General features: G+C 57.1%; 2 protein-coding genes, 1 long non-coding RNA gene, 9 pseudogenes and 1 gene segment (V, D, J or C); 8 read left to right on the top strand and 5 right to left on the bottom strand.

Moving 5' to 3' along the window:
* Positions 1–123: 123 nt before the first annotated feature.
* On the bottom strand, positions 124–13,869 carry LOC148590883 (uncharacterized). The gene is made up of 3 exons (XR_015914232.1): positions 13,724–13,869; positions 1,658–1,747; positions 124–220 (listed from the first exon to the last, which is right to left on the bottom strand). It is a non-coding gene; the product is annotated as an uncharacterized LOC148590883 (long non-coding RNA).
* On the top strand, positions 845–1,197 carry LOC148590889 (Ig heavy chain V region 914 pseudogene; annotated as a pseudogene).
* LOC148590888 (Ig heavy chain V region 6.96 pseudogene) lies at positions 1,207–1,614 on the bottom strand (annotated as a pseudogene).
* Positions 2,732–5,067, top strand: LOC148590887 (uncharacterized). Its single transcript, XM_088538366.1, is given in 7 exon segments — positions 2,732–2,825; positions 2,891–3,085; positions 3,174–3,484; positions 3,861–4,220; positions 4,461–4,579; positions 4,648–4,682; positions 4,685–5,067. Coding segments are annotated over 7 exon segments (1,497 nt in total).
* Positions 5,326–5,799, bottom strand: LOC148590886 (immunoglobulin heavy variable 3-23-like). The segment is given in 2 exon segments: positions 5,326–5,648; positions 5,737–5,799. Coding segments are annotated over 2 exon segments (378 nt in total).
* Positions 6,174–6,544, top strand: LOC148590885 (Ig heavy chain V region 914 pseudogene; annotated as a pseudogene).
* LOC104572251 (Ig heavy chain V region 914 pseudogene) lies at positions 6,545–6,940 on the bottom strand (annotated as a pseudogene).
* Positions 9,665–13,308, bottom strand: LOC148590884 (uncharacterized). The gene is given in 8 exon segments (XM_088538365.1): positions 9,665–10,034; positions 10,036–10,070; positions 10,372–10,491; positions 10,619–11,181; positions 11,500–11,629; positions 12,511–12,693; positions 12,784–13,102; positions 13,301–13,308. Coding segments are annotated over 8 exon segments (1,728 nt in total).
* Positions 13,870–14,979: 1,110 nt separating the features above from the next.
* LOC148590882 (Ig heavy chain V region 6.96 pseudogene) lies at positions 14,980–15,416 on the top strand (annotated as a pseudogene).
* A 343-nt stretch (positions 15,417–15,759) lies between these two features.
* Positions 15,760–16,096, top strand: LOC148590881 (immunoglobulin heavy variable 3-21 pseudogene; annotated as a pseudogene).
* A 293-nt stretch (positions 16,097–16,389) lies between these two features.
* LOC148590880 (Ig heavy chain V region 6.96 pseudogene) lies at positions 16,390–16,843 on the top strand (annotated as a pseudogene).
* Positions 16,844–18,547: 1,704 nt separating this feature from the next.
* LOC148590879 (Ig heavy chain V region 914 pseudogene) lies at positions 18,548–18,975 on the top strand (annotated as a pseudogene).
* Positions 18,976–22,077: 3,102 nt separating this feature from the next.
* Positions 22,078–22,602, top strand: LOC148590878 (Ig heavy chain V region 914 pseudogene; annotated as a pseudogene). Its single transcript, XR_015914231.1, has 2 exons — positions 22,078–22,138; positions 22,226–22,602. The product of XR_015914231.1 is annotated as an Ig heavy chain V region 914 pseudogene (transcript).
* Positions 22,603–23,241: the final 639 nt, after the last annotated feature.

Below are 23,241 nucleotides of genomic sequence, written 5' to 3'. Positions count from 1 at the left end.
CGCTTGAGCAGAGCAGATGATCTCGAGAGGCCCCTTCCAACCTCAACCCTTTGGTGACTCTGCGGTTCCCTCCCTGCTCTGTGTCCAAGGACCAGGGGCCCTTCCGTGTCCTCTCCTTCCCCGCAGGGCTGCAGGCGGCCGTGGAGCTGGTCCAGTCCGGGGGCGGCCTCCAGGCGCCGGGCGGGAGCCTCCGCCTCTCCTGCAAGGGCTCCGGCTTCACCTTCAGCAGCTCCGCCATGATTTGGATCCGTCAACCGCCTGGGAACGCGCCCGAGTGGGTCGGAATTATTTACAGCGATGGTAGTGGCATCTACTACGGGGATGCGGTGCAGGGCCGCTTCACCATCTCCAGGGACAACGGGCAGAGCAGCGTCTACCTGCAGATGAACAGCCTCAAGGTGGAGGACACGGCCACCTACTACTGCGTGAAAGAAGCTGCTGCTGCTGGTGGTTGGGGTGTTTATGCTGGTGACGACCAGCAGCCTCTTGTGTTTCACCCATGGGTGCTGATGACCATGAGCTCTCCAAGGCGATCAGGAGAGGCCACCAATGACCTGGTCAATGGTGTCAACAGGAACACCAGCATAACCAGCAGCAGCTTTGGCGCAGTAGTAGGTGGCCGTGTCCTCCACCTTGAGGCTGTTCATCTGCAGGTAGACGCTGCTCTGCCCGTTGTCCCTGGAGATGGTGAAGCGGCCCTTCACCGCCGATGCGTAGCCGGTGCTACCACCGCTGTTAATATACGCGACTGGCTCGGGCGCCTTCCCGGGCGGTTGTCGGATCCAGTACATGAAGAAGCTGCTGAAGGTGAAGCCGGAGCCCTTGCAGGAGATGAAGGTCCAAGGGGCACATGGAGCTGATCAAGTCTGGTGGAGCCTCCAGGCGCCCGACGGGAGCCTCGGCCTCTCCTGCAAGGGCTCCGGCTTCACCTTCAGCAGCTTCCCCATGATTTGGATCCGTCAACTGCCCGGGAAGGCGCCCGAGTTCGTCGCGGGTATCTACAGCGGTGGTAACACCTACTACGCGGATGCGGTGCAGGGCCGCTTCACCATCTCCAGGGACGAGGGGCAGAGCAGCCTCTACCTGCAGATGAACAGCCTCAAGGTGGAGGACACGGCCACCTACTACTGCGTGAAAAGTGCTAGTGATGGTGGTGTTGGTCCTGATTGGGCTGACGGTGCAAGACCCTTTTGGTAGCCAAGACCCTCATGGGATGTCCCTATGGGCGCTGATGGCCATGGGCTGAGCAAGAAGACCAGGAGTGGCCCAGCAATGACATTGCCCAATAGGGTCTCTACCAGAAGCACTATAACCACCAGCATCTTTGGCGCAGTAGTAGGTGGCCGTGTCCTCCACCTTGAGGCTGTTCATCTGCAGGTAGAGGCTGCTCTGCCCGTTGTCCCTGGAGATGGTGAAGTGGCCCTGCACCGCCGACGCGTACCAGGTGCTACCACCACTGGGGTTGATATACGCGACTGGCTCGGGCGCCTTCCCGGGCGGTTGTCGCATCCACCACATGTAGAAGCTGCTGAAGGTGAAGCCGGAGCCCTTGCAGGAGAGGCGGAGGCTCCCGCTGGGCGCCTGGAGGCCGCCCCCGGACTGGACCAGCTCCATGTGCCCCTTGGACCTTCATGTCCTGCAAGGGCTCCGGCTTCACCTTCAGCAGCTTCAGCATGAACTGGATCCGTCAACCGCCCGGGAAGGGGCTCGAGTGGGTCACGTATATTGACAGCTATGGTGACACCAACTACGCACAATTCCCGGTCCAAAACACCGCTTTTTTGCTCTAGCAGGTGCGATTCCCACTCTAAAAGCTGCTATTCTCACTCAAAAATGCCACTTTTTCGGTTACAAATGCCACTTTTTCACTCCAACAGGTTCTTTTCTTGCTACAAATGCCTCTTTTCACTCCAAAATGTCTCTTTTCTGCTCAAAAATACCACTTTTCCATTCCAAAATGCCTCTTTTCCACTCAGAAACATCACCTTTTCACTCAGAAACAACACCTTTTCACTCCAAAATACCACTTTTTCGCTCCAAAGTGCCACTTTTCACACAAAAATGCAACATTTCTGATCCAAACTGCCACACTCACTCCATCAGGCACTATTCTCACTCCAAAATGCCATTTTCTTGCTCCAAAGTGCCACTTTTCCCTCAGAAATGCCACTTTTTCACTCCAACAGGCACTATTCTCACTCCCAAATGCCACTTTTCACTCTAAAATGTCTCCTTTCCTCTCCAAAATGCCACTTTTTCACTCTAAAATGTCTCCTTTCCTCTCCAAAATGCCACTTTTCACTCAGAAATACCACTTTTTCACTCATAAATGCCAGTTTTCTTCCTCCTAAGTGCCACTTTTCACTCAGAAATGCCCCCTTTTCATTCAGAAATGCCACTTTTTCACTCCAACACGCCACTTTTGTTGTTCCAAAGTGCCACATTTTCCCTCAGAAATGCCACTTTTTTGCTTCCAAATGTCACTTTTCCGCTCAAAAAAGCCCCTTTTTCACTCAGAAATGCCCCTTTTCCACCCCAAAACGAATCACAGAATGTGTCCTCGTGCCCAGGAAGGCCAATGGGATCCTGGCACAGCAGCAGGAGCGTTACCAGCAGGTCCAGGGGGGATCCTGCCCCTCTGCTCAGCCCTGCGGAGGCACCTGGAGCACTGGGGGCAGCTCTGGGCTCCCCAGGGCAGGAGGGACCTGGTGCTGCCAGAGAGGGGCCAGCGATGGTGGTGACATCGACTACGCGTCGGCCAAACAAGGTGGTGGTGGTGGTGGACACCCCATTGGAGATCAGGAACGTGATGGGAGGCATCCATGGTTGATGAAGGCCATGAGGTGCTCTAGGCAGTCAAGCGAGCCCCACCAATGCCATTGGCCAACAGGGTCTCCACAAAGAACACCAGCTTTGCAGGAGAGGCCGCTGGGCGAGTTCTACCTGCAGAGGAGCCACCTCAAGAGCAGCGACACCCAAGGGCGCCCAATACTTCCTGCCACCAAATGTGTCCGCTCCATCGAAGCCACCATGAGCTCTGGGCAACGCGGCCTCGTCTTCCTCGTCCTCCTGGCCGCCCTGCCGGGTAGGGCGATCGGGGTGGGGGGCAAAGAGGGGGGACCCGCGGATGGCACCGAAATGACGCTGATTCCGTGTCCTCTCCTTCCCCGCAGGGCTGCAGGCGGCCGTGGAGCTGGTCGAGTCCGGGGGCGGCCTCCAGGCGCCCGGCGGGAGCCTCCGCCTCTCCTGCAAGGGCTCCGGCTTCACCTTCAGCAGCTTCAGCATGTGGTGGTTCCGACAACCGCCCGGCAAGGCACCCGAGTGGGTCGCGCAGATCAGCACCGGTGGTAGCACCTACTACGCGTCGGCGGTGCAGGGCCGCTTCACCATCTCCAAGGACAACGGGCAGAGCAGCGTCTACCTGCAGATGAACAGCCTCAAGGTGGAGGACACGGCCACCTACTACTGCACCAAAGGTTCTACTGCTTGTGCTTGGGCTGCTGCTGGTGCTTGGACTGCTTATGCTGGTAACAACTAGCAGCCTCTTGGGTTGCACCCGTGGGTGCCAATTACCATGAGCTCTCCAAGGCCATCAGGAGAGGCCACCAATGTCCTGGTCAATGGCGTCACCGGGAGCACCATAACAACAACCAGCACCAGCATAAGCACCTTTGGCGCAGTAGTACGTGGCCATGTCCTCCACCTTGAGGCTGTTCATCTGCAGGTAGAGGCTGCTCTGCCCGTCGTCCCTGGAGATGGTGAAGCGGCCCTGCACCGCATCCGCGTAGTTGGTGTCACCACCATCGCTCTCAATACCCGCAACGTATTCGGGCGCCTTCCCGGGTGGTTGACGGAACCAGCCCATGCTGAAGCTGCTGAAGGTGAAGCCTGAGGCCTTACAGGAGATAAAGGTCCAAGGGGCACATGGAGCTGGTCCAGTCCAGAGGCGCCTCCAGGCGCCCGGCGGGAGCCTCCGCCTCTCCTGCAAGGGCTCCGGCTTCACCTTCAGCAGCTTCCCCATGAGCTGGTTCCGACAGCCACCCGGGAAGGCGCCCGAGTGGATCGCGCATATCAGCACCGGTGGTAGCACCTGGTACGCGGATGCGGTGCAGGGCCGCTTCACCATCTCTAGGGACAACGGGCAGAGCAGCCTCTACCTGCAGATGAACAGCCTCAAGGTGGAGGACACGGCCACCTACTACTGCGCCAAAGGTTCTACTGCTGGTGCTGGTTGTTGTTATGGTGCTCCCGGTGACACCATTGACCAGGACATTGGTGGCCTCTCCTGATGGCCTTGGAGAGCTCATGGTAATTGGCACCCATGGGTGCAACCCAAGAGGCTGCTGGTTGTTACCAGCATAAGCAGTCCAAGCACCAGCAGCAGCCCAAGCACCAGCAGTAGAACCTTTGGCGCAGTAGTAGGTGGCCGTGTCCTCCACCTTGAGGCTGTTCATCTGCAGGTAGACGCTGCTCTGCCCGTTGTCCCTGGAGATGGTGAAGCGGCCCTGCACCGCATCCGCGTAGTTGGTGTAACCACCATCGCTCTCAATACCCGCAACGTATTCGGGCGCCTTCCCGGGTGGTTGACGGAACCAGCCCATGCTGAAGCTGCTGAAGGTGAAGCCTGAGGCCTTACAGGAGATGAAGGTCCAAGGGGCACATGGAGCTGGTCGAGTCCGGAGGAGCCTCCAGGCGCCCGGCGGGAGCCTCCGCCTCTCCTGCAAGGGCTCCGGCTTCACCTTCAGCAGCTTCCCCATGAGCTGGTTCCGACAGCCACCCGGGAAGGCGCCCGAGTGGATCGCGCATATCAGCACCGGTGGTAGCACCTGGTATGCGGATGCGGTGCAGGGCCGCTTCACCATCTCCAGGGACAACGGGCAGAGCAGCGTCTACCTGCAGATGAACAGCCTCAAGGTGGAGGACACGGCCACCTACTACTGCGCCAAACGTGCTGTTGCTGGTGCTGGTTGGAATGCTGATGCTACTTATGACGACACTATCAGTGGCTCTGGGGTCCTCTACACCAAGTTGCAGCTGATGCCACCATGGGATTCGCTGCATCCATGATGGCCATGAGGTCGCCCAGTTGACCAAGAGGGGCCCAGCGAGGACGTCGGCCCATGGCCTCTCCAGTAATTGCACCACCAGCATGAGCGCCCTTGGCACAGTAGTGGTTGTCCTCAAGGTGGAGGACACGGCCACCGGCTACCGCGACAAGGGCGGTCACACTAATGGTGGGTGCAGCGCATCCCATGGTGGCCTCAACTACAACATGGTGTAGAGGACCCCAGAGCCACCGGTAGCGTCATAACTACCAGCAGCAGCTCAATAGGTACCAGCTTGTTTGGCGCAGTAGTAGGTGGCCGTGTCCTCCACCTTGAGGCTGTTCATCTGCAGGTAGAGGCTGCTCTGCCCGTCGTCCCTGGAGATGGTGAAGCGGCCCTCCACCGCCGACGCGTATTGGGTGTAACCACCATCGCTGCTAATACTCGCGACGTATTCGAGCCCCTTCCCGGGCGGTTGTCGGAACCAGCCCATGTCAAACTCGCTGAAGGTGAAGCCGGAGCCCTTGCAGGAGAGGCGGAGGCTCCCGCCGGGCGCCTGGAGGCCGCCCCCGGACTCGACCAGCTCCACGGCCGCCTGCAGCCCTGCGGGGAAGGAGAGGACACGGAATCAGCGTCATTTCGGTGCCATCCGCGGGTCCCCCCTCTTTGTCGCCCGCCCCGATCGCCCTACCCGGCAGGGCGGCCAGGAGGACGAGGAGGACGAGGCCGCGTTGCCCGGAGCTCATGGTGGCTTCGATGGGGCGGACACATTTGGTGGCAGGAGGTATTGGGCGCCCTTGGGTGTCGCTGCTCTTGAGGTGGCTTCTCTGGAGGTCGAACTCACCCAGCGGCCTCTCCCGCAAGGCTGGTGTCACCTCCAGCACCTTCGGGATGATGCGGATGCGGCGACTGCCCGGGAAGGGGCTGGAGAACATGGCGGGTATCAACAGCGATGGTGGAAGCCCCTGGTACATGGGCTACCACCCACATCCACGTAGCCGGTGCTATTACCACTGCTGCTAATATACGCAACCCGCTCTGGAGCCTTCCTGGGCGGTTGTCGGAACCAGCCCATGCTGAAGCTGCTGAAGGTGAAGCCGGAGCCCTTGCAGGAGATGAAGGTCCAAGGGGCACATGGAGCTGGTCGAGTCCGGAGGAGCCTCCAGGCGCCTGGCGGGAGCCTCCGCCTCTCCTGCAAGGGCTCCGGCTTCACCTTCAGCAGCTTCGGCATGTTCTGGTTCCGTCAACCGGCTGGGAAGGCGCCCGAGTGGGTCGCGACTATTGGCAGCAGTGGTAGCACCTGGTACGCGGATGCGGTGCAGGGCCGCTTCACCATCTCCAGGGACAACGGGCAGAGCAGCCTCTACCTGCAGATGAACAGCCTCAAGGTGGAGGACACGGCCACCTACTACTGCGCCAAAGGTGCTAGTGCTGGTGCTGGTTGTTGTTATGGTGCTCCCAGTGACACCACTGACCAGGTCATTGGTGGCTTCTCTTGATCACCTTGGAGAGCTCATGGTCATCAGCACCCATGGGCGCAACCCAAGAGGCTGCTGGTTGTCACCAGCATAAACACCCCAACCAGCACCAGCATCAGCACCTTTGGCGCAGTAGTAGGTGGCCGTGTCCTCCACCTTGAGGCTGTTCATCTGCAGGTAGACGCTGCTCTGCCCGTTGTCCCTGGAGATGGTGAAGCGGCCCTTCACCGCATCCGCGTAGCTGGTGCCACTACCAGTGCTGTTAATATAGGCGACGAACTCGGGCGCCTTCCCGGGTGGCTGTCGGAACCAGCTCATGGGGAAGCTGCTGAAGGTGAAGCCGGAGCCCTTGCAGGAGAGGCGGAGGCTCCCGCCGGGCGCCTGGAGGCCGCCCCCGGACTGGACCAGCTCCATGCGGGGAAGGAGAGGACACGGAAGGGCCCCTGGTCCATGGACACAGAGCAGGGAGGGAACCGCAGAGTCACCAAAGGGTTGAGGTTGGAAGGGGCCTCTCGAGATCATCTGCTCTGCTCAAGCGGGGACACTACAGCACGTGGCATGGGGGGGCCTTTTTTTTGAGTGGTGTTTTTGAGCGAAAAAGTGGAGTTTTGGAGTGAAAAGTTGCCCTTTGGAGCAAGAGACGTGGAGTTATGGAGTGAAAAAGTGGCATTAATGAGTGAAAAAGGGGCATTTCTGAGTGAGAACTGGCACTTTGGAGCAAGAAAAATGGCCTTTTGGAGCAAAAAAGTGGCATTAATGAGTGAAAATGTGGCATTTCTGAGTGAAAAGTGGCACTTAGGAACAAGAAAAGTGGAGTTTTGGAGAGAAAAATGGCATTTTGGTGCAAAAAGGTAGCATTTTGGAAGGGAAATGTGGTATTTTTGAGTGTAGAAGTGCCATTCTGGAGAGTAAAAGAGACATTTCTGAGAGAAAAGTGTCATTTTGGAGGGGGAATAGCACCTGTTGGAGTGGAAAAGTGGCATTTCTGAGGGAAAAAGAGACATTTTTGGGGAAAAAAGTGGCATTCTTGAGGGAAAAGAGGCATTTTGAAGCAAGAAAAGTGGCACTTTGCAGCCAAAAAGTAGCATTTAGAAGTGAGAATAGCAGCTGTTGGAGCTATTTCTGACCGAAAAAGTGTCATTTCTGAGTGAAAAGTGGCATTTTTGAGTGAAAAGAGGTACTTGGGAGCAGAAAAGCGGCATTTCTGAGGGAAAAAGTGGCATTTGGGGGAAAAAAGAAGCATTTTGGAGTGAAAAGCTGGCATTTCTGAGTGAGAAAGTGGCATTCTGGAGCAGAAAAGTGGTATTTTTGAGTGAAAAAGTGCCATTTCAGAGAGGAAGAGAGCCATTTGGGGGCGAAAAAAGCGGCGTTTTATAGTGAGAATACCACCTGCTGGAGCTAAAGAGGGGCGTTTCTGAGTGAAAAAATGGCGTTTTTGAGTGGAAGGGTGGAATTAAAAAGCGGAAAAGAGGCATTTTTGAGGGAAAAGTGGCATTTTGGAGCAAAACAAGTGGCATTTAGGAGCAGAAAAGTGGCATTTCACATCTGACCATCCCCGGGGACAACGGGCAGAGCAGCCTCTACCTGCAGATGAACAGCCTCAAGGTGGAGGACACGGCCACCTACTACTGCGCCAAACGTTTTGATAGTGGTTGTGTTCTCTGTGCAGTCCCCATTGGCCAATGTCATTGGTGGAGCTCCCTTAACCGCCTTGAGCAACTCATGGACATCCTCAACCATGGGTGCCTCCCATTGGGCTCCTGGTCTCCAGCGGGATGTCTGCGACCACAACAACCAGCACAAGCAGCACTAGCACTTTCCACGCAGTAGTAGGTGGCCGTGTCCTCCACCTTGAGGCTGTTCATCTGCAGGTAGAGGCTGCTCTGCCCGTTGTCCCTGGAGATGGTGAAGCGGCCCTGCACCGCATCCGCGTAGCCGGTCCAACCACCACCGCTCTGAATACCCGCGATGTATTGGAGCCCCTTCCCGGGCGGTTGTCGGTACCAGCCCATGCCGAAGCTGCTGAAGGTGAAGCCGGAGCCCTTGCAGGAGATGAAGGTCCAAGGGGCACATGGAGCTGATCGAGTCTGGAGGAGCCTCCAGGCGCCCGGCGGGAGCCTCCGCCTCTCCTGCAAGGGCTCCGGCTTCACCTTCAGCAGCTTCAACATGCAGTGGATCTGACAGGGAAGGGGCTCAAGGGGGTCGCAGGTATTTGGAGCACTGGTACCACCAGATACGCGGATGCGGTGCAGGGCCGCTTCACCATCTCCAGGGACAACAGGCAGAGCAGCGTCTACCTGCAGATGAACAGCCTCAAGGTGGAGGACACGGCCACCTACTACTGCGCCAAAAGTTATGGTGCTGCTGGTTATAGTGCTTGTTGTAGAGACCCTATTGGGCAATGTCATTGCTGGGCCACTCCTGGTCTTCTTGCTCAGCCCATGGCCATCAGCGCCCATGGGGACATCCCATAAGGGTCTTGGCTACCAAAAGGGTCTCCCACGATCAGCCCAATAAGCACCAGCACCAGCAGCGGGCACTTTGCCACAGTAGTAGGTGGCCGTGTCCTCCACCTTGAGGCTGTTCATCTGCAGGTAGACGCTGCTTTGCCCGTCGTCCCTGGACGCGGTGAAACGACCCTCCACCGCATCCGCGTAGGTGGTGCTGCTACCATCGGGGCTGATAGCCATGACCCGATCAAGCCCCTTCCCAGCCGGTTGACGGATCCAATACATGGCAAAGCTGCTGAAGGTGAAGCCGGAGCCCTTGCAGGAGAGGCGGAGGCTCCCGCCGGGCGCCTGGAGGCCGCCCCCGGACTGGACCAGCTCCACGGCCGCCTGCAGCCCTGCGGGGAAGGAGAGGACACGGAATCAGCGTCATTTCGGTGCCATCCGCGGGTCCCCCCTCTTTGTCGCCCGCCCCGATCGCCCTACCCGGCAGGGCGGCCAGGAGGACGAGGAGGACGAGGCCGCGTTGCCCGGAGCTCATGGTGGCTTCGATGGGGCGGACACATTTGGTGGCAGGAAGTATTGGGCGCCCTTGGGTGTTGCTGCTATTGAGGTGGCTCCTCTGCAGGTAGAACTCGCCCAGCGGCCTCTCCTGCAAGGCTGGTGTTCTTTGTGGACACCCTGTTGGCCAACGTCATTGGTGGGGTTCGCTTGACCGCCTAGAGCACTTCAAGGCCATCATTAACCATGGGTGCCTCCCATCACATTCCTGATCTCCAATGGGGTGTCCACCAGCACCACCAGCTTTCTTGGCGCAGTAGTAGGTGGCCGTGTCCTCCACCTTGAGGCTGTTCATCTGCAGGTAGACGCTGCTCTGCCCGTCGTCCCTGGAGATGGTGAAACGACCCTTCACCGCATCCGCGTACAAGGTGCTACCACCATCGCTGCTAATAGCCGCGACGAACTCGGGCGCCTTCCCGGGCGGTTGACGGATCCAGTTCATGCTGAAGCTGCTGAAGGTGAAGCCGGAGCCCTTGCAGGAGAGGCGGAGGCTCCCGCCGGGCGCCTCTGGACTGGACTAGCTCCACCATAGCCCGTATCTATGGTGGTTGTGGCCGTTGCTCCCTTCTCTGCAGGTTGATGGTGCTGAAGACCCTGTTGGTGCCTCCTTCCATGATGGGAGTCCCCCCCGCCCAGGGGCTGAGGTTGCTGCTTGATGGCCTTGCCGGGCGTCCTGCCATCACCATGGCGAGGTCATGGCCATGCAGAGAGGTGACCAGTGCTGCGAAGGGACATGATGACCCCCCAAAATCACAAGGGATGGGACATAGGAGGTGAGAACCTCCTCTTTCCTAAAAGATACTCAGTGTGCCTGGTCCCAAGAGGAGTCTCCAGCACGACCTTCATCTCCTGCAGCCTCCACGTGTCCTGCAAGGGCTCCGGCTTCACCTTCAGCAGCTTCTTCATGTGGTGGATGCGACAACCGCCCGGGAAGGCGCCCGAGTTCGTCGCGGGTATTGACTACGATGGTGACACCGACTACGCGGATGCGGTGAAGGGCCGCTTCACCATCTCCAGGGACGATGGGCAGAGCAGCCTCTACCTGCAGATGAACAGCCTCAAGGTGGAGGACACGGCCACCTACTACTGCGCCAAAGCTGCTGATGCTTATGGTTATGGTGTTCCTCATGACACTGTTGACCAGGTCATTGGGGGCCTCTTCTGATCGCCTTGGCGATCTCATGGTCATCGGCACCCATGGGTGCAACCCAAGAGGCTGCTGGTCACCACCATAATAAGCAGCCCAACCAGCACCACCATCACTAGCGCTTTTCACGCAGTAGTAGGTGGCCGTGTCCTCCACCTTGAGGCTGTTCATCTGCAGGTAGAGGCTGCTCTGCCCGTCGTCCTTGGAGATGGTGAAGCGGCCCTGCACCGCACCCGTGTACCAGGTGCTACCATCGGTGTTGATACCCGCGACCCACTCGGGCGCCTTCCCGTGCGGTTGACGGAACCACTCCATGGCGAAGCTGCTGAAGGTGAAGCCGGAGCCCTTGCAGTAGATGAAGGTCCAAGAGGCACATGGAGCTGGTTGAGTCCGGAGGCGCCTCCAGGCGCCCGGTGGGAGCCTCCGCCTCTCCTGCAAGGGCTCCGGCTTCACCTTCAGCAGCTTCAAAATGGGCTGGTTCCGACAACCGCCCAGGAAGGCGCCTGAGTGGGTCGCAAGTATTGGCAGCACTGGTAGTGGCACCTGGTACACGGATGCGGTGCAGGGCCGCTTCACCATCTCCAGGGACGACGGGCAGAGCAGCCTCTACCTGCAGATGAACAGCCTCAAGGTGGAGGACACGGCCACCTACTACTGCGCCAAAGGTTCTGATGCTAGTGCTCGGGCTGCTGCTCTGGTGCTTGGGCTGCTTATGCTGGTAACAACCAGCAGCCTCTTGGGTTGTACCCACGGGTGCCAATGACCATGAGCTCTCCAAGGCATTCAGGAGAGGCCACCAATGTCCTGGTCAACAGTGTCACCACCAGCACCATAACCATAAGCACCAGCAGCTTTGGCGCAGTAGTAGGTGGCCGTGTCCTCCACCTTGAGGCTGTTCATCTGCAGGTAGAGGCTGCTCTGCCCGTTGTCCCTGGAGATGGTGAAACGACCCTGCACCGCATCCGCATAGTCGGTGTCGCCACCATCGCTGGCCCCTCTCTGGCAGCTCCAGGTCCCTCTTGCCCTGGGGAGCCCAGAGCTGCCCCCAACGCTCCAGGTGCCTCCGCAGGGCTGAGCAGAGGGGCAGGATCCCCCCTGGACCTGCTGGTAACGCTCCTGCTGCTGTGCCGGGATCCTATTGGCCTTCCTGGGCACGAGGACACGTTCAGTGATTCATTTTGGAGTGGAAAAGGGGCATTTCTGAGGGAAAAAGGGGCTGTTTTGAGCAGAAATGTGACATATGGAAGCAAAAAAGTGGCATTTCTGAGTGAAAAGTGGCACTTTGGAACAAGAAAAGTGGCATTTTGGAGTGAAAAAGTGGTATTTCTGAGTGAAAAAGGGGCATTTCTGAGTGAAAACTTGGCATTTTTGAGTGGAAAAGTGCCATTTTGGAGAGGAAAGGAGACATTTTTGAGTAAAAAGTGGCATTTGGGAGTAAGAATAGTGCCTGTTGGAGTGAAAAGTGGCATTTCTGAGGGAAAAAAGTGGCACTTTGTAGCAAAAGGTGTTTTTTTTGAAGTGAAAGGGGCATTTCTGAATGAAAAAGTGGCGTTCCTGAGTGAAAAGTGCCACTTTGGAGCAAGAAAACAGGCCTTTTGGAGTGAAAAAGTGGCATTTCTGAGTAAAAAAGTGGTATTTTTGAGTGAAAAACTGGCATTTTTGAGTGGAATACTGGCACTTTGGAGCAAGAAAAGTGGTCTTTTGGAGCAAAGAAGTGGCATTTCTGAGTGAAAAAGGGGCATTTCTGAGTGAAAAAGTGGGATTTTGGGGGATAATTGGGGCTTTTGGAGTGGGAATGGCACCTGTTAGAGCAAAAAAGCGGTGTTTTGGACCGGGAGTTGTGTGCAGTTGGTGTCACCATCGCTGTAAATAGTCGCGACCCACTCGAGCCCCTTCCCGGGCGGTTGTCGGAACCAGCTCATGTCAAAGCTGCTGAAGGTGAAGCCGGAGCCCTTGCAGGAGAGGCGGAGGCTCCCGCCGGGCGCCTGGAGGCCGCCCCCGGACTGGACCAGCTCCTGGTTATGGTTATGGTGCTGATGGTGACACCGTTGACCAGGTCATTGAAGCTCTCCCGATCGCCTTGGAGAGCTCTTGGTCATCAGCACCCATGGGTGCAACCCAAGAGGCTGCTGGTCACCACCATAATAAGCAGCCCAACCAGCATCAGCATAAGCATTTTTGGCGCAGTAGTAGGTGGCCGTGTCCTCCACCTTGAGGCTGTTCATCTGCAGGTAGAGGCTGCTCTGCCTGTTGTCCCTGGAGATGGTGAAGCGGCCCTCCACCGCATCCGCGTACCAGGTGCTACCACCGGTGCTGTTGATACTCGCGACAAACTCGGGCCCCTTCCCGGGCGGTTGTCGGATCCAAATCATGCGGAAGCTGCTGAAGTCGAAGTCGGAGCCCTTGCAGGAGAGGCAGAGGCTCCTGCCAGGCGCCTGGAGGCGCCTCCGGACTCAACCAGCTGCTGGTTCTGGTTATGGTGCTGATGGTGACACCGTTGACCAGGTCATTGAAGCTCTCCCGATCGCCTTGAAGAACTCATGATCATCGGCACCCATGGGTGCAACCCAAGAGGCTGCTGGTTACCACCAGCATAATAAGCAGCATCCCAAGCACCACTACCAGCCCATTTCGCGCAGTAGTAGGTGGCCGTGTCCTCCACCTTGAGGCTGTTCATCTGCAGGTAGAGGCTGCTCTGCCCGTTGTCCCTGGAGATGGTGAAGCGGCCCTTCACCGCCGACGCGTAGCCGGTGCTACCACCGCTGTTAATATACGCGACTGGCTCGGGCGCCTTCCCGGGCGGTTGTCGGATCCAGTACATGAAGAAGCTGCTGAAGGTGAAGCCGGAGCCCTTGCAGGAGAGGCGGAGGCTCCCGCCGGGCGCCTGGAGGCGCCTCCGGCTGGACCAGCTCCATGTGCCCCTTGGACCTTCATCTCCTGCAAGGGCTCCGGCTTCACCTTCAGCAGCTTCGGCATGAGCTGGTTCCGTCAACCGTCCGGGAAGGCGCCCGAATACGTCGCGAGTATCAACAGCGGTGGTACCACCTACTACGCGTCGGCGGTGAAGGGCCGCTTCACCATCTCCAGGGACAACGGGCAGAGCAGCGTCTACCTGCAGATGAACAGCCTCAAGGTGGAGGACACGGCCACCTACTACTGCGCCAAAAGTGCTAGTGCTGGTGGTGGTAGTTATGCTGCTTATTATGGTGGTGACCAGCAGCCTCTTGGGTTGCGCCCATGGGTGCCGATGACCATGAGCTCTCCAAGGCCATCAGGAGAGACCACCTATGACCTGATCAACAGTGTAACCAGGATTATTACCAGGAGCATAACCAGAAGCTTCTCTCAATGCAGTAGTAGGTGGCCGTGTCCTCCACCTTGAGGCTGTTCATCTGCAGGTAGAGGCTGCTCTGCCCGTTGTCCCTGGACGCGGTGAAACATCCCTCCACCGCTGGCGCGTAGCTGGTGCTACTACCATCGGGAGTGGAACCCGCGACCCACTCGAGCCCCTTCCTGGGCGGTTGTCGGAAACAGTCCATCTCGAAGCTGCTGAAGTCGAAGCCGGAGCCCTTGCAGGACACGTGGAGGCTCCCGCCGGGCGCCTGGAGGCTCCTCTGGACTCAACCAGCTCCATGTGTCCCTTGGACCTTCATCTCCTGCAAGGGCTCCGGCTTCACCTTCAGCAGCACCAACATGGGCTGGTTCCGTCAACCGGCCGGGAAGGCGCCCGAGTTCGTCGCGAGGATTGACAACGATGGTTACATCGGCTACGCGGATGCGGTGAAGGGCCGCTTCACCATCTCCAGGGACAACGGGCAGAGCAGCCTCTACCTGCAGATGAACAGCCTCAAGGTGGAGGACACGGCCACCTACTACTGCGCCAAAAATGCTTATGCTGATGCTGGTTGGGCTGCTTATTATGGTGGTGACCAGCAGCCTCTTGGGTTGCACCCATGGGTGCCGATGACCAAGAGCTCTCCAAGGCGATTAGGAGAGGGCACCAATGACCTGGTCAACAGTGTCAATGCGAGCAGCATAAGCATAACCAGCAGCAGCTTTGGCGCAGTAGTAGGTGGCCGTGTCCTCCACCTTGAGGCTGTTCATCTGCAGGTAGAGGCTGCTCTGCCCGTTGTCCCTGGAGATGGTGAAGCGGCCCTGCACCGCATCCGCGTAGTAGGTGCTACCACTGGTGCTGATCTGCGCGACGTATTCGGGCGCCTTCCCGGGCGGTTGACGGAACCAGCCCATGTAGAAGCTGCTGAAGGTGAAGCCGGAGCCCTTGCAGGAGATGAAGGGCCAAGGGGCACATGGAGCTGGTCGAGTCCGGAGGCGCCTCCAGGCGCCCGGCGGGAGCCTCCGCCTCTCCTGCAAGGGCTCCGGCTTCACCTTCACCAGCTTTGTCATGGTCTGGATCCGACAACTGCCCGGGAAGGTGCCCGAATACGTCGCCTATATTGACAGCTATGGTGGTTACACCGAGTACGCGTCGGCGGTGCAGGGCCGCTTCACCATCTCCAGGGACGACGGGCAGAGCAGCGTCTACCTGCAGATGAACAGCCTCAAGGTGGAGGACACGGCCACCTACTACTGCGCCAAAGGTTATGGTGCTGGTGGTGGTAGTTATGCTGCTTATTATGGTGGGGACCAGCAGCCTCTTGGGTTGCGCCCATGGGTGCCGATGACTATGAGCTCTCCAAGGCCATCAGAGAGGCCACCAATGACCTGGTCAACGGTGTAACCGGGATTATAACCGGGAGCATAACCAGAAGCTTCTCTCAATGCAGTAGTAGGTGGCCGTGTCCTCCACCTTGAGGCTGTTCATCTGCAGGTAGAGGCTGCTCTGCCCGTTGTCCCTGGACGCGGTGAAACATCCCTCCACCGCTGGCGCGTAGCTGGTGCTACTACCATCGGGGGTGGAACCTGCGACCCACTCGAGCCCCTTCCTGGGCGGTTGTCGGAACCAGTCCATCTCGAAGCTGCTGAAGTCGAAGCCGGAGCCCTTGCAGGAGAGGCCGAGGCTCCCGCCGGGCGCCTGGAGGCTCCTCTGGACTCGACCAGCTCCATGTGCCCCTTGGACCTTCATGTCCTGCAAGGGCTCCGGCTTCACCTTCAGCAGCTTCAACATGGGCTGGTACCAACAACCGCCCGGGAAGGCGCCCGAGTTCGTCGCGAGGATTGACAACGATGGTTACATCGGCTACACGGATGCGGTGAAGGGCCGCTTCACCATCTCCAGGGACAACGGTCAGAGCAGCGTCTACCTGCAGATGAACAGCCTCAAGGTGGAGGACACGGCCACCTACTACTGCGTGAAAAGTTCCATTGCTGGTGTTTGGAGTGCTTATACTGGTGACGACCAGCAGCCTGTTGTGTTGCACCCATGGGTGCCGATGACCGTGACCTCTCCAAGGCGATTAGGAGAGGCCACCAATGACCTTGTCAACGGTGTCACTGCGAGCAGCATAAGCATAACCAGCAGCAGCTTTGGCGCAGTAGTAGGTGGCCGTGTCCTCCACCTTGAGGCTGTTCATCTGCAGGTAGAGGCTGCTCTGCCCGTCGTCCCTGGAGATGGTGAAGCGGCCCTTCACCGCATCCGCGTAGTAGGTTCTACCACCGGTGCTGATCTGCGCGACGTATTCGGGCGCCTTCCCGGGCGGTTGACGGAACCAGCCCATGTAGAAGCTGCTGAAGGTGAAGCCGGAGCCCTTGCAGTAGATGAAGGTCCAAGGGGCACATGGAGCTGGTCGAGTCCGGAGGCGCCTCCAGGCGCCCGGCGGGAGCCTCCGCCTCTCCTGCAAGGGCTCCGGCTTCACCTTCAGCAGCTTTGTCATGGTCTGGATCCGACAACTGCCCGGGAAGGTGCCCGAATACGTCGCCTATATTGACAGCTATGGTGGTTACACCGAGTACGCGTCGGCGGTGCAGGGCCGCTTCACCATCTCCAGGGACGACGGGCAGAGCAGCGTCTACCTGCAGATGAACAGCCTCAAGGTGGAGGACACGGCCACCTACTACTGCGCCAAAGGTTATGGTGCTGGTGGTGCTGGTTATGCTGCTTATTATGGTGGGGACCAGCAGCCTCTTGGGTTGCGCCCATGGGTGCCGATGACTATGAGCTCTCCAAGGCCATCAGAGAGGCCACCAATGACCTGGTCAATGGTGTAACCGGGATTATAACCGGGAGCATAACCAGGAGCTTCTCTCAATGCAGTAGTAGGTGGCCGTGTCCTCCACCTTGAGGCTGTTCATCTGCAGGTAGACGCTGCTCTGCCCGTTGTCCCTGGAGATGGTGAAGCGGCCCTGCACCGCATCCGCGTAGTAGGTGCTACCACCGGTGCTGATCTGCGCGACGTATTCGGGCGCCTTCCCGGGCGGTTGTCGGAACCAGCCCATGTCGAAGCTGCTGAAGGTGAAGCCGGAGCCCTTGCAGGAGAGGCGGAGGCTCCCGCCGGGCGCCTGGAGGCGCCTCCGGCTGGACCAGCTCCATGTGCCCCTTGGACCTTCATGTCCTGCAAGGGCTCCGGCTTCACCTTCAGCAGCTTCGGCATGGGCTGGTTCCGTCAACCGTCCGGGAAGGCGCCCGAATACGTCGCGAGTATCAACACCAATGGTACCACCTACTACAGGTCGGCGGTGAAGGGCCGCTTCACCATCTCCAGGGACAACGGGCAGAGCAGCCTCTACCTGCAGATGAACAGCCTCAAGGTGGAGGACACGGCCACCTACTACTGCGCCAAAGGTGCTAGTGCTGGTGGTGGTAGTTATGCTGCTTATTATGGTGGTGACCAGCAGCCCCTTGTGTTGCGCCCATGGGTGCCGATGACTATGAGCTCTCCAAGGCCATCAGAGAGGCCACCAATGACCTGGTCAACGGTGTAACCGGGATTATAACCGGGAGCATAACCAGGAGCTTCTCTCAATGCAGTAGTAGGTGGCCATGTCCTCCACCTTGAGGTTGTTCATCTGCAGGTAGAGGCTGCTCTGCCCGTTGTCCCTGGACGCGGTGAAACGTCCCTCCACCGCTGGCGCGTAGCTGGTGCTACTACCATCGGGGGTGGAACCTGCGACCCACTCGAGCCCCTTCCTGGGCGGTTGTCGGAACCAGTCCATCTCGAAGCTGCTGAAGTCGAAGCCGGAGCCCTTGCAGGAGAGGCGGAGGCTCCCGCCGGTCGCCTGGAGGCTCCTCTGGACTCGACCAGCTCCCTGTGCCCCTTGGACCTTCATCTCCTGCAAGGGCTCCGGCTTCACCTTCAGCAGCTTCAACATGGGCTGGTTCCGACAACCGCCCGGGAAGGCGCCCGAGTTCGTCGCGAGGATTGACAACGATGGTTACATCGGCTACGCGGATGCGGTGAAGGGCCGCTTCACCATCTCCAGGGACAACGGGCAGAGCAGCCTCTACCTGCAGATGAACAGCCTCAAGGTGGAGGACACGGCCACCTACTACTGCGTGAAAAGTTCCATTGCTGGTGGTTGGAGTGCTTATGCTGGTGACGACCAGCAGCCTGTTGTGTTGCACCCACGGGTGCCAATGACCGTGAGCTCTCCAAGGCGATTAGGAGAGGCCACCAATGACCTGGTCAACGGTGTCACTGCGAGCAGCATAAGCATAACCAGCAGCAGCTTTGGCGCAGTAGTAGGTGGCCGTGTCCTCCACCTTGAGGCTGTTCATCTGCAGGTAGACGCTGCTCTGCCCGTTGTCCCTGGAGATGGTGAAACGGCCCTTCACCGCATCCGCGTAGTAGGTGCTACCACCGGTGCTGATCTGCGCGACGTATTCGGGCGCCTTCCCGGGCGGTTGACGGAACCAGCCCATGTAGAAGCTGCTGAAGGTGAAGCCGGAGCCCTTGCAGGAGATGAAGGTCCAAGGGGCACATGGAGCTGGTTGAGTCCGGAGGAGCCTCCAGGCGCCCGGCGGGAGCCTCCGCCTCTCCTGCAAGGGCTCCGGCTTCACCTTCAGCAGCACCAACATGGGCTGGTTCCGACAACCACCCGGGAAGGCGCCCGAGTGGGTCGTGGGCGTCAACACTGCTGGTGCCACCGATTACGCGTCGGCGGTGAAGGGCCGCTTCACCATCTCCAGGGACAACGGGCAGAGCAGCCTCTACCTGCAGATGAACAGCCTCAAGGTGGAGGACACGGCCACCTACTACTGCGCCAAAGTTACTGATGCTGGTGGTGGTGATGGAGGATCCCATTGGCCAAGGTCTTTGCTGGGCACCTCTTCAAGCCACCGCTTGGCCCTCGTGTCCATCCTGGAGGCCTCACAGGTGTGTCCAGCCCCTTCTTCCCCTTGAACAACACAACCGTGGCCACCTCCAAGGCCCCTTCCGGGTCTCCCCGTGCTTCGCGGTGGCATCAAGGCCCATGGCTGGAGGTGAGGCCTATTTCGGAGCTGCATGGCCTTCTTTTCCTGCCCTTGAGGGACTTTTTTGGGGCCATTTCCTCCCATTCCGGCCTTGTCCTCCTCTCCGGGTGGCCAAGACCTTGCAAGGAAGGTGGAGAGACCCAGTTGTCCCCATGCCCTTTTCAGAAAGGTCTTCCCCATTCATAGCAAATACTCCAAGCCAAAACCGCACCGTTTCTCCCCAAATTTGGCCCTCTGCCCAGAGGAACCAGCACAAACCAGCACCCGAGGCCTCTCCATCACTCCCTGGTGGCCAAAACCCACTAAAAACACCCCAATTTTGGTGCAAACAAGGGACGCGTGTGTGCCTTGAACCTTGCAACGGGGTTACCCTGAGCCGGGCGGATTCATGGGAGGTGGTTTCAACCCAAAGACCCTTTTTTTCACCCCAAATTCACCTCATGGACGCCCACCAAAGCCCTAGAGATTGATGTTGAGACAAGGGCGCTCCGAGATTGCATTAATGTGAATCAAATTGATTAAAATTGATTAATTAAAGGGTAAAGGGGGTTGCTGGGCACCTACTTGGTGCAAATGAGCACTTTTTACCCCAAAGTTACCTCATGGTTGTCCACCAAAGCCCTGGTAAATGGTGTCGAGACAAGGGTGCTCCAAAATGGGATTAAACATGAATCAAATTAGTTAAAATTGATTAATTAAAGAGTCGAGGGACTCTTTGGTTGATGACTTGGTAAAATGGAGCATTTTTCAGCCCAAATTTAGCTCATGGTTCTCCACCAAAGCCCTAGTAAATGGTGTTGAGACAAGGGTGCTCCAAAGTGGGATTAAATGTAAATCAAATTGGTTAAAATTGATTAATTAAAGAGTCGAGGGACTCTTTGGTTGCTGACTTGGTGCAAAGGAGCATTTTTCAACCCAAATTCACCTCATGGGTGTCCATCAAAGACCTAGAGATTGATGTTGAGACAAGGGCGCTCTGAGATAGCATTAATGTGAATCAAATTGATTAAAATTGATTAATTAAAGAGTAAAGGGGCTTGCTGGGCATCTACTTGGTGTAAAGGAGGACTTTTTACCCCAAAGTTACCTCATGGTTGTCCACCAAAGCCCTGGTAAATGGTGTTGAGACAAGGGTGCTCCAAAACGGGATTAAACATGAATCAAATTAGTTAAAATTGATTAATTAAAGAGTCGAGGGACTCTTTGGTTGCTGACTTGGTAAAATGGAGTGTTTTTCAACCCAAATTTACCTCATGGGTGCCCACCAAAGCCCTAGAGATTGATGTTGAGACTAGGCCGCTCCGAGATGGCATTAATGTGAATCAAACTGATCAAAAGGGATTAATTGAAGAATAAAGGGGGTCACTGGGTGCCGACATCGTACAAAGGAGCATTTTTCAGGCCAAATTTACCTCATGGTTGTCCACCAAAGCCCTAGTAAATGGTGTTGATACAAGGGCGCTCCAAAGCGGGATTAATGTGAATCAAATTGATTAAAAATGATCAATTAAAGAGTAAAGGGGGTCGTTGGGTGCTGACATAGTGTGATGGGGCATTTTTCACCCCAAATTTACTTCATGGGGGCCCACCAAAGCCCTAGAGATTGATGTTGAGACTAGGCCTCTCTGAGATGGGATTAATGTGAATCAAACTGATTAAAAGGGATTAATTGAAGAATAAAGGGGGTCGCTGGGTGCTGATATAGTGTGATGGGGCATTTTCCACCCCAAATTTACCTCATGGACGCCCATCAAAGCCCTAGACATTGATGTTGAGCCAAGGGCGCTCCAAAACGTGATTAATGCGAATCAAAATGATTAAAAGGGATTAATTAAAGAGTAAAGGGGGTCGCTGGGTGCCAACATTGTACAAAGGAGCATTTTTCAGCCCAATTTCAACTCATGGGCGCCCACCAAAGCCCTAGACATTGATGTTGAGCCAAGGGCGCTCCAAAATGTGATTAATGCGAATCAAATTGATTAAAAGGGATTAATTAAAGAGTAAAGGGGGTTGCTGGGTGCCGACATTGTACAAAGGAGCATTTTTCACCCCAAATTTACCTCATGGGTGCCCACCAAAGCTCTAGACATTGATGTTGAGACTAGGCCGCTCCAAGATGGCATTAATGTGAATCAAATTGATTAAAATTGATTAATTAAAGAGTAAAGGGGCTTGCTGGGCACCTACATGGTGCAAAGGAGCATTTTTCACCCCAGATTTACCTCATGGGCACCCATCAAAGCCTTAGAGATTGATGTTGAGCCAAGGGCGCTCCAAAATGTGATTAATGCGAATCAAATTGATTAAAAGGGATTAATTAAAGAGTAAAGGGGGTCGCTGGGTGCCAACATTGTACAAAGGAGCATTTTTCAGCCCAAATTCAACTCATGGGCGCCCACCAAAGCCCTAGACATTGATGTTGAGCCAAGGGCGCTCCAAAATGTGATTAATGCGAATCAAATTGATTAAAAGGGATTAATTAAAGAGTAAAGGGGGTTGCTGGGTGCCGACATGGTGTGATTGGGCATTTTTCACCCCAGATTTACCTCATGGGCACCCATCAAAGCCCTAGACATTGATGTTGAGCCAAGGGCGCTCCAAAACGGGATTAATGCGAATCAAATTGATTAAAAGGGATTAATTAAAGAGTAAAGGGGGTTGCTGGGTGCCAACATTGTACAAAGCAGCATTTTTCAGCCCAAATTTACCTCATGGGCACCCATCAAAGCCCTAGACATTGATGTTGAGCCAAGGGTGCTCCAAAATGTGATTAATGCGAATCAAATTGATTAAAAGGGATTAATTAAAGAGTAAACGGGGTCGCTGGGCATGACGGGCGCCAAGCAGCGGGTCCCGCGGGGCCGGGGGCTGTTTTGCCGCCCGCAGCGGAGCGTGCGAGCGCGCCGAGCGTGCAACCGCCGCGGGGGCCCCTTTTGAGCGCGGCCGCATGCAAATGGCCCCGGGCCCCGCGGCCTTCAAATGGCACCCGGGGGCCGCATCGGGGCCACCGAGCGCCGGCCTCGACGAAGCCACCATGAGCTCCGGGCAACGCGGCCTCGTCCTCCTCCTCGTCCTCCTGGCCGCCCTGCCGGGTAGGGCGATGGGGCAGGGGGCGACGAGGGGGGACCCGCGGATGGCACCGAAATGACGCTGATTCCGTGTCCTCTCCTTCCCCGCAGGGCTGCAGGCGGCCGTGCAGCTGGTCCAGTCCGGGGGCGGCCTCCAGGCGCCCGGCGGGAGCCTCCGCCTCTCCTGCAAGGGCTCCGGCTTCACCTTCAGCAGCTTCAGCATGAACTGGATCCGTCAACCGGCCGGGAAGGCGCCCGAGTGGGTCGCGGGTATCAACACCGGTGGTGGCACCGCCTACGCGGATGCGGTGAAGGGCCGCTTCACCATCTCCAGGGACAACGGGCAGAGCAGCGTCTACCTGCAGATGAACAGCCTCAAGGTGGAGGACACGGCCACCTACTACTGCGCCAAAGCTGCTGCTGCTGGTGCTCACGGTGGCCAAAATAACGCGCGTTTCCGCCCCAAATCCGTGCCCCGGGAGCCCTAAGCAAGAGCAGGAAACACCTGTGGGAGAAGGGGGATCCTCAACAGCGAAAATGCCGAAATTTGGCCACGGAGAGTCAAAACGGAGGCCGCGTCCCGCCCCGGATGCGGCTTCCGCTCATGCAAATTCCGCCCCAAAAAAGAGCTTAAAAAGGCGCCGCGTCCAAGCGTTGCCGGTTCTCCGGGTGGACGGACGACGCCGGAGCCTTGAAATCGGATTTACGGCATCGCGTTCCCGATGAAAAATCGGATTATTTGCACACGGAATGGGGGAAATGAGGGAAAAAGCCAAGAAAACGGCGCATCGCACGCCATGGTCTGGATGGCATCCGTTGGGATCGTACAAAAGGGAGATGGCGCCCGCAGAAATGCATGAAATTCACGCTGGATTTGTCAACTGGAGGCTTTTTCTGCAAAAATAACCCTATTGTGGATATAAAAGGTCTTTGTTTCCAAGCGTACGAGGTGGAAATGGGTTTAAAAAAGGCGATTTCTGCTGGAAAATAGGGTGTTTTTCCCCCCTGGAATTATGCACCTTGGGATGCTCCAAAACCCACGTCGGAGTCTTTGCAAAAATGTGGATATTTTACAATATAAAAACGTGGATATTTTACAATATAAAGGGAATATCGGAATATCCGTC

Source organism: Tinamus guttatus, unplaced genomic scaffold (genome assembly GCF_059628265.1).
Source record: "Tinamus guttatus ecotype Peru unplaced genomic scaffold, ASM5962826v1 Tinamus_guttatus_pri_ptg001048l, whole genome shotgun sequence".
NCBI lineage: Eukaryota > Metazoa > Chordata > Aves > Tinamiformes > Tinamidae > Tinamus > Tinamus guttatus.
This window is presented reverse-complemented; position numbering and strand designations above follow the sequence as displayed.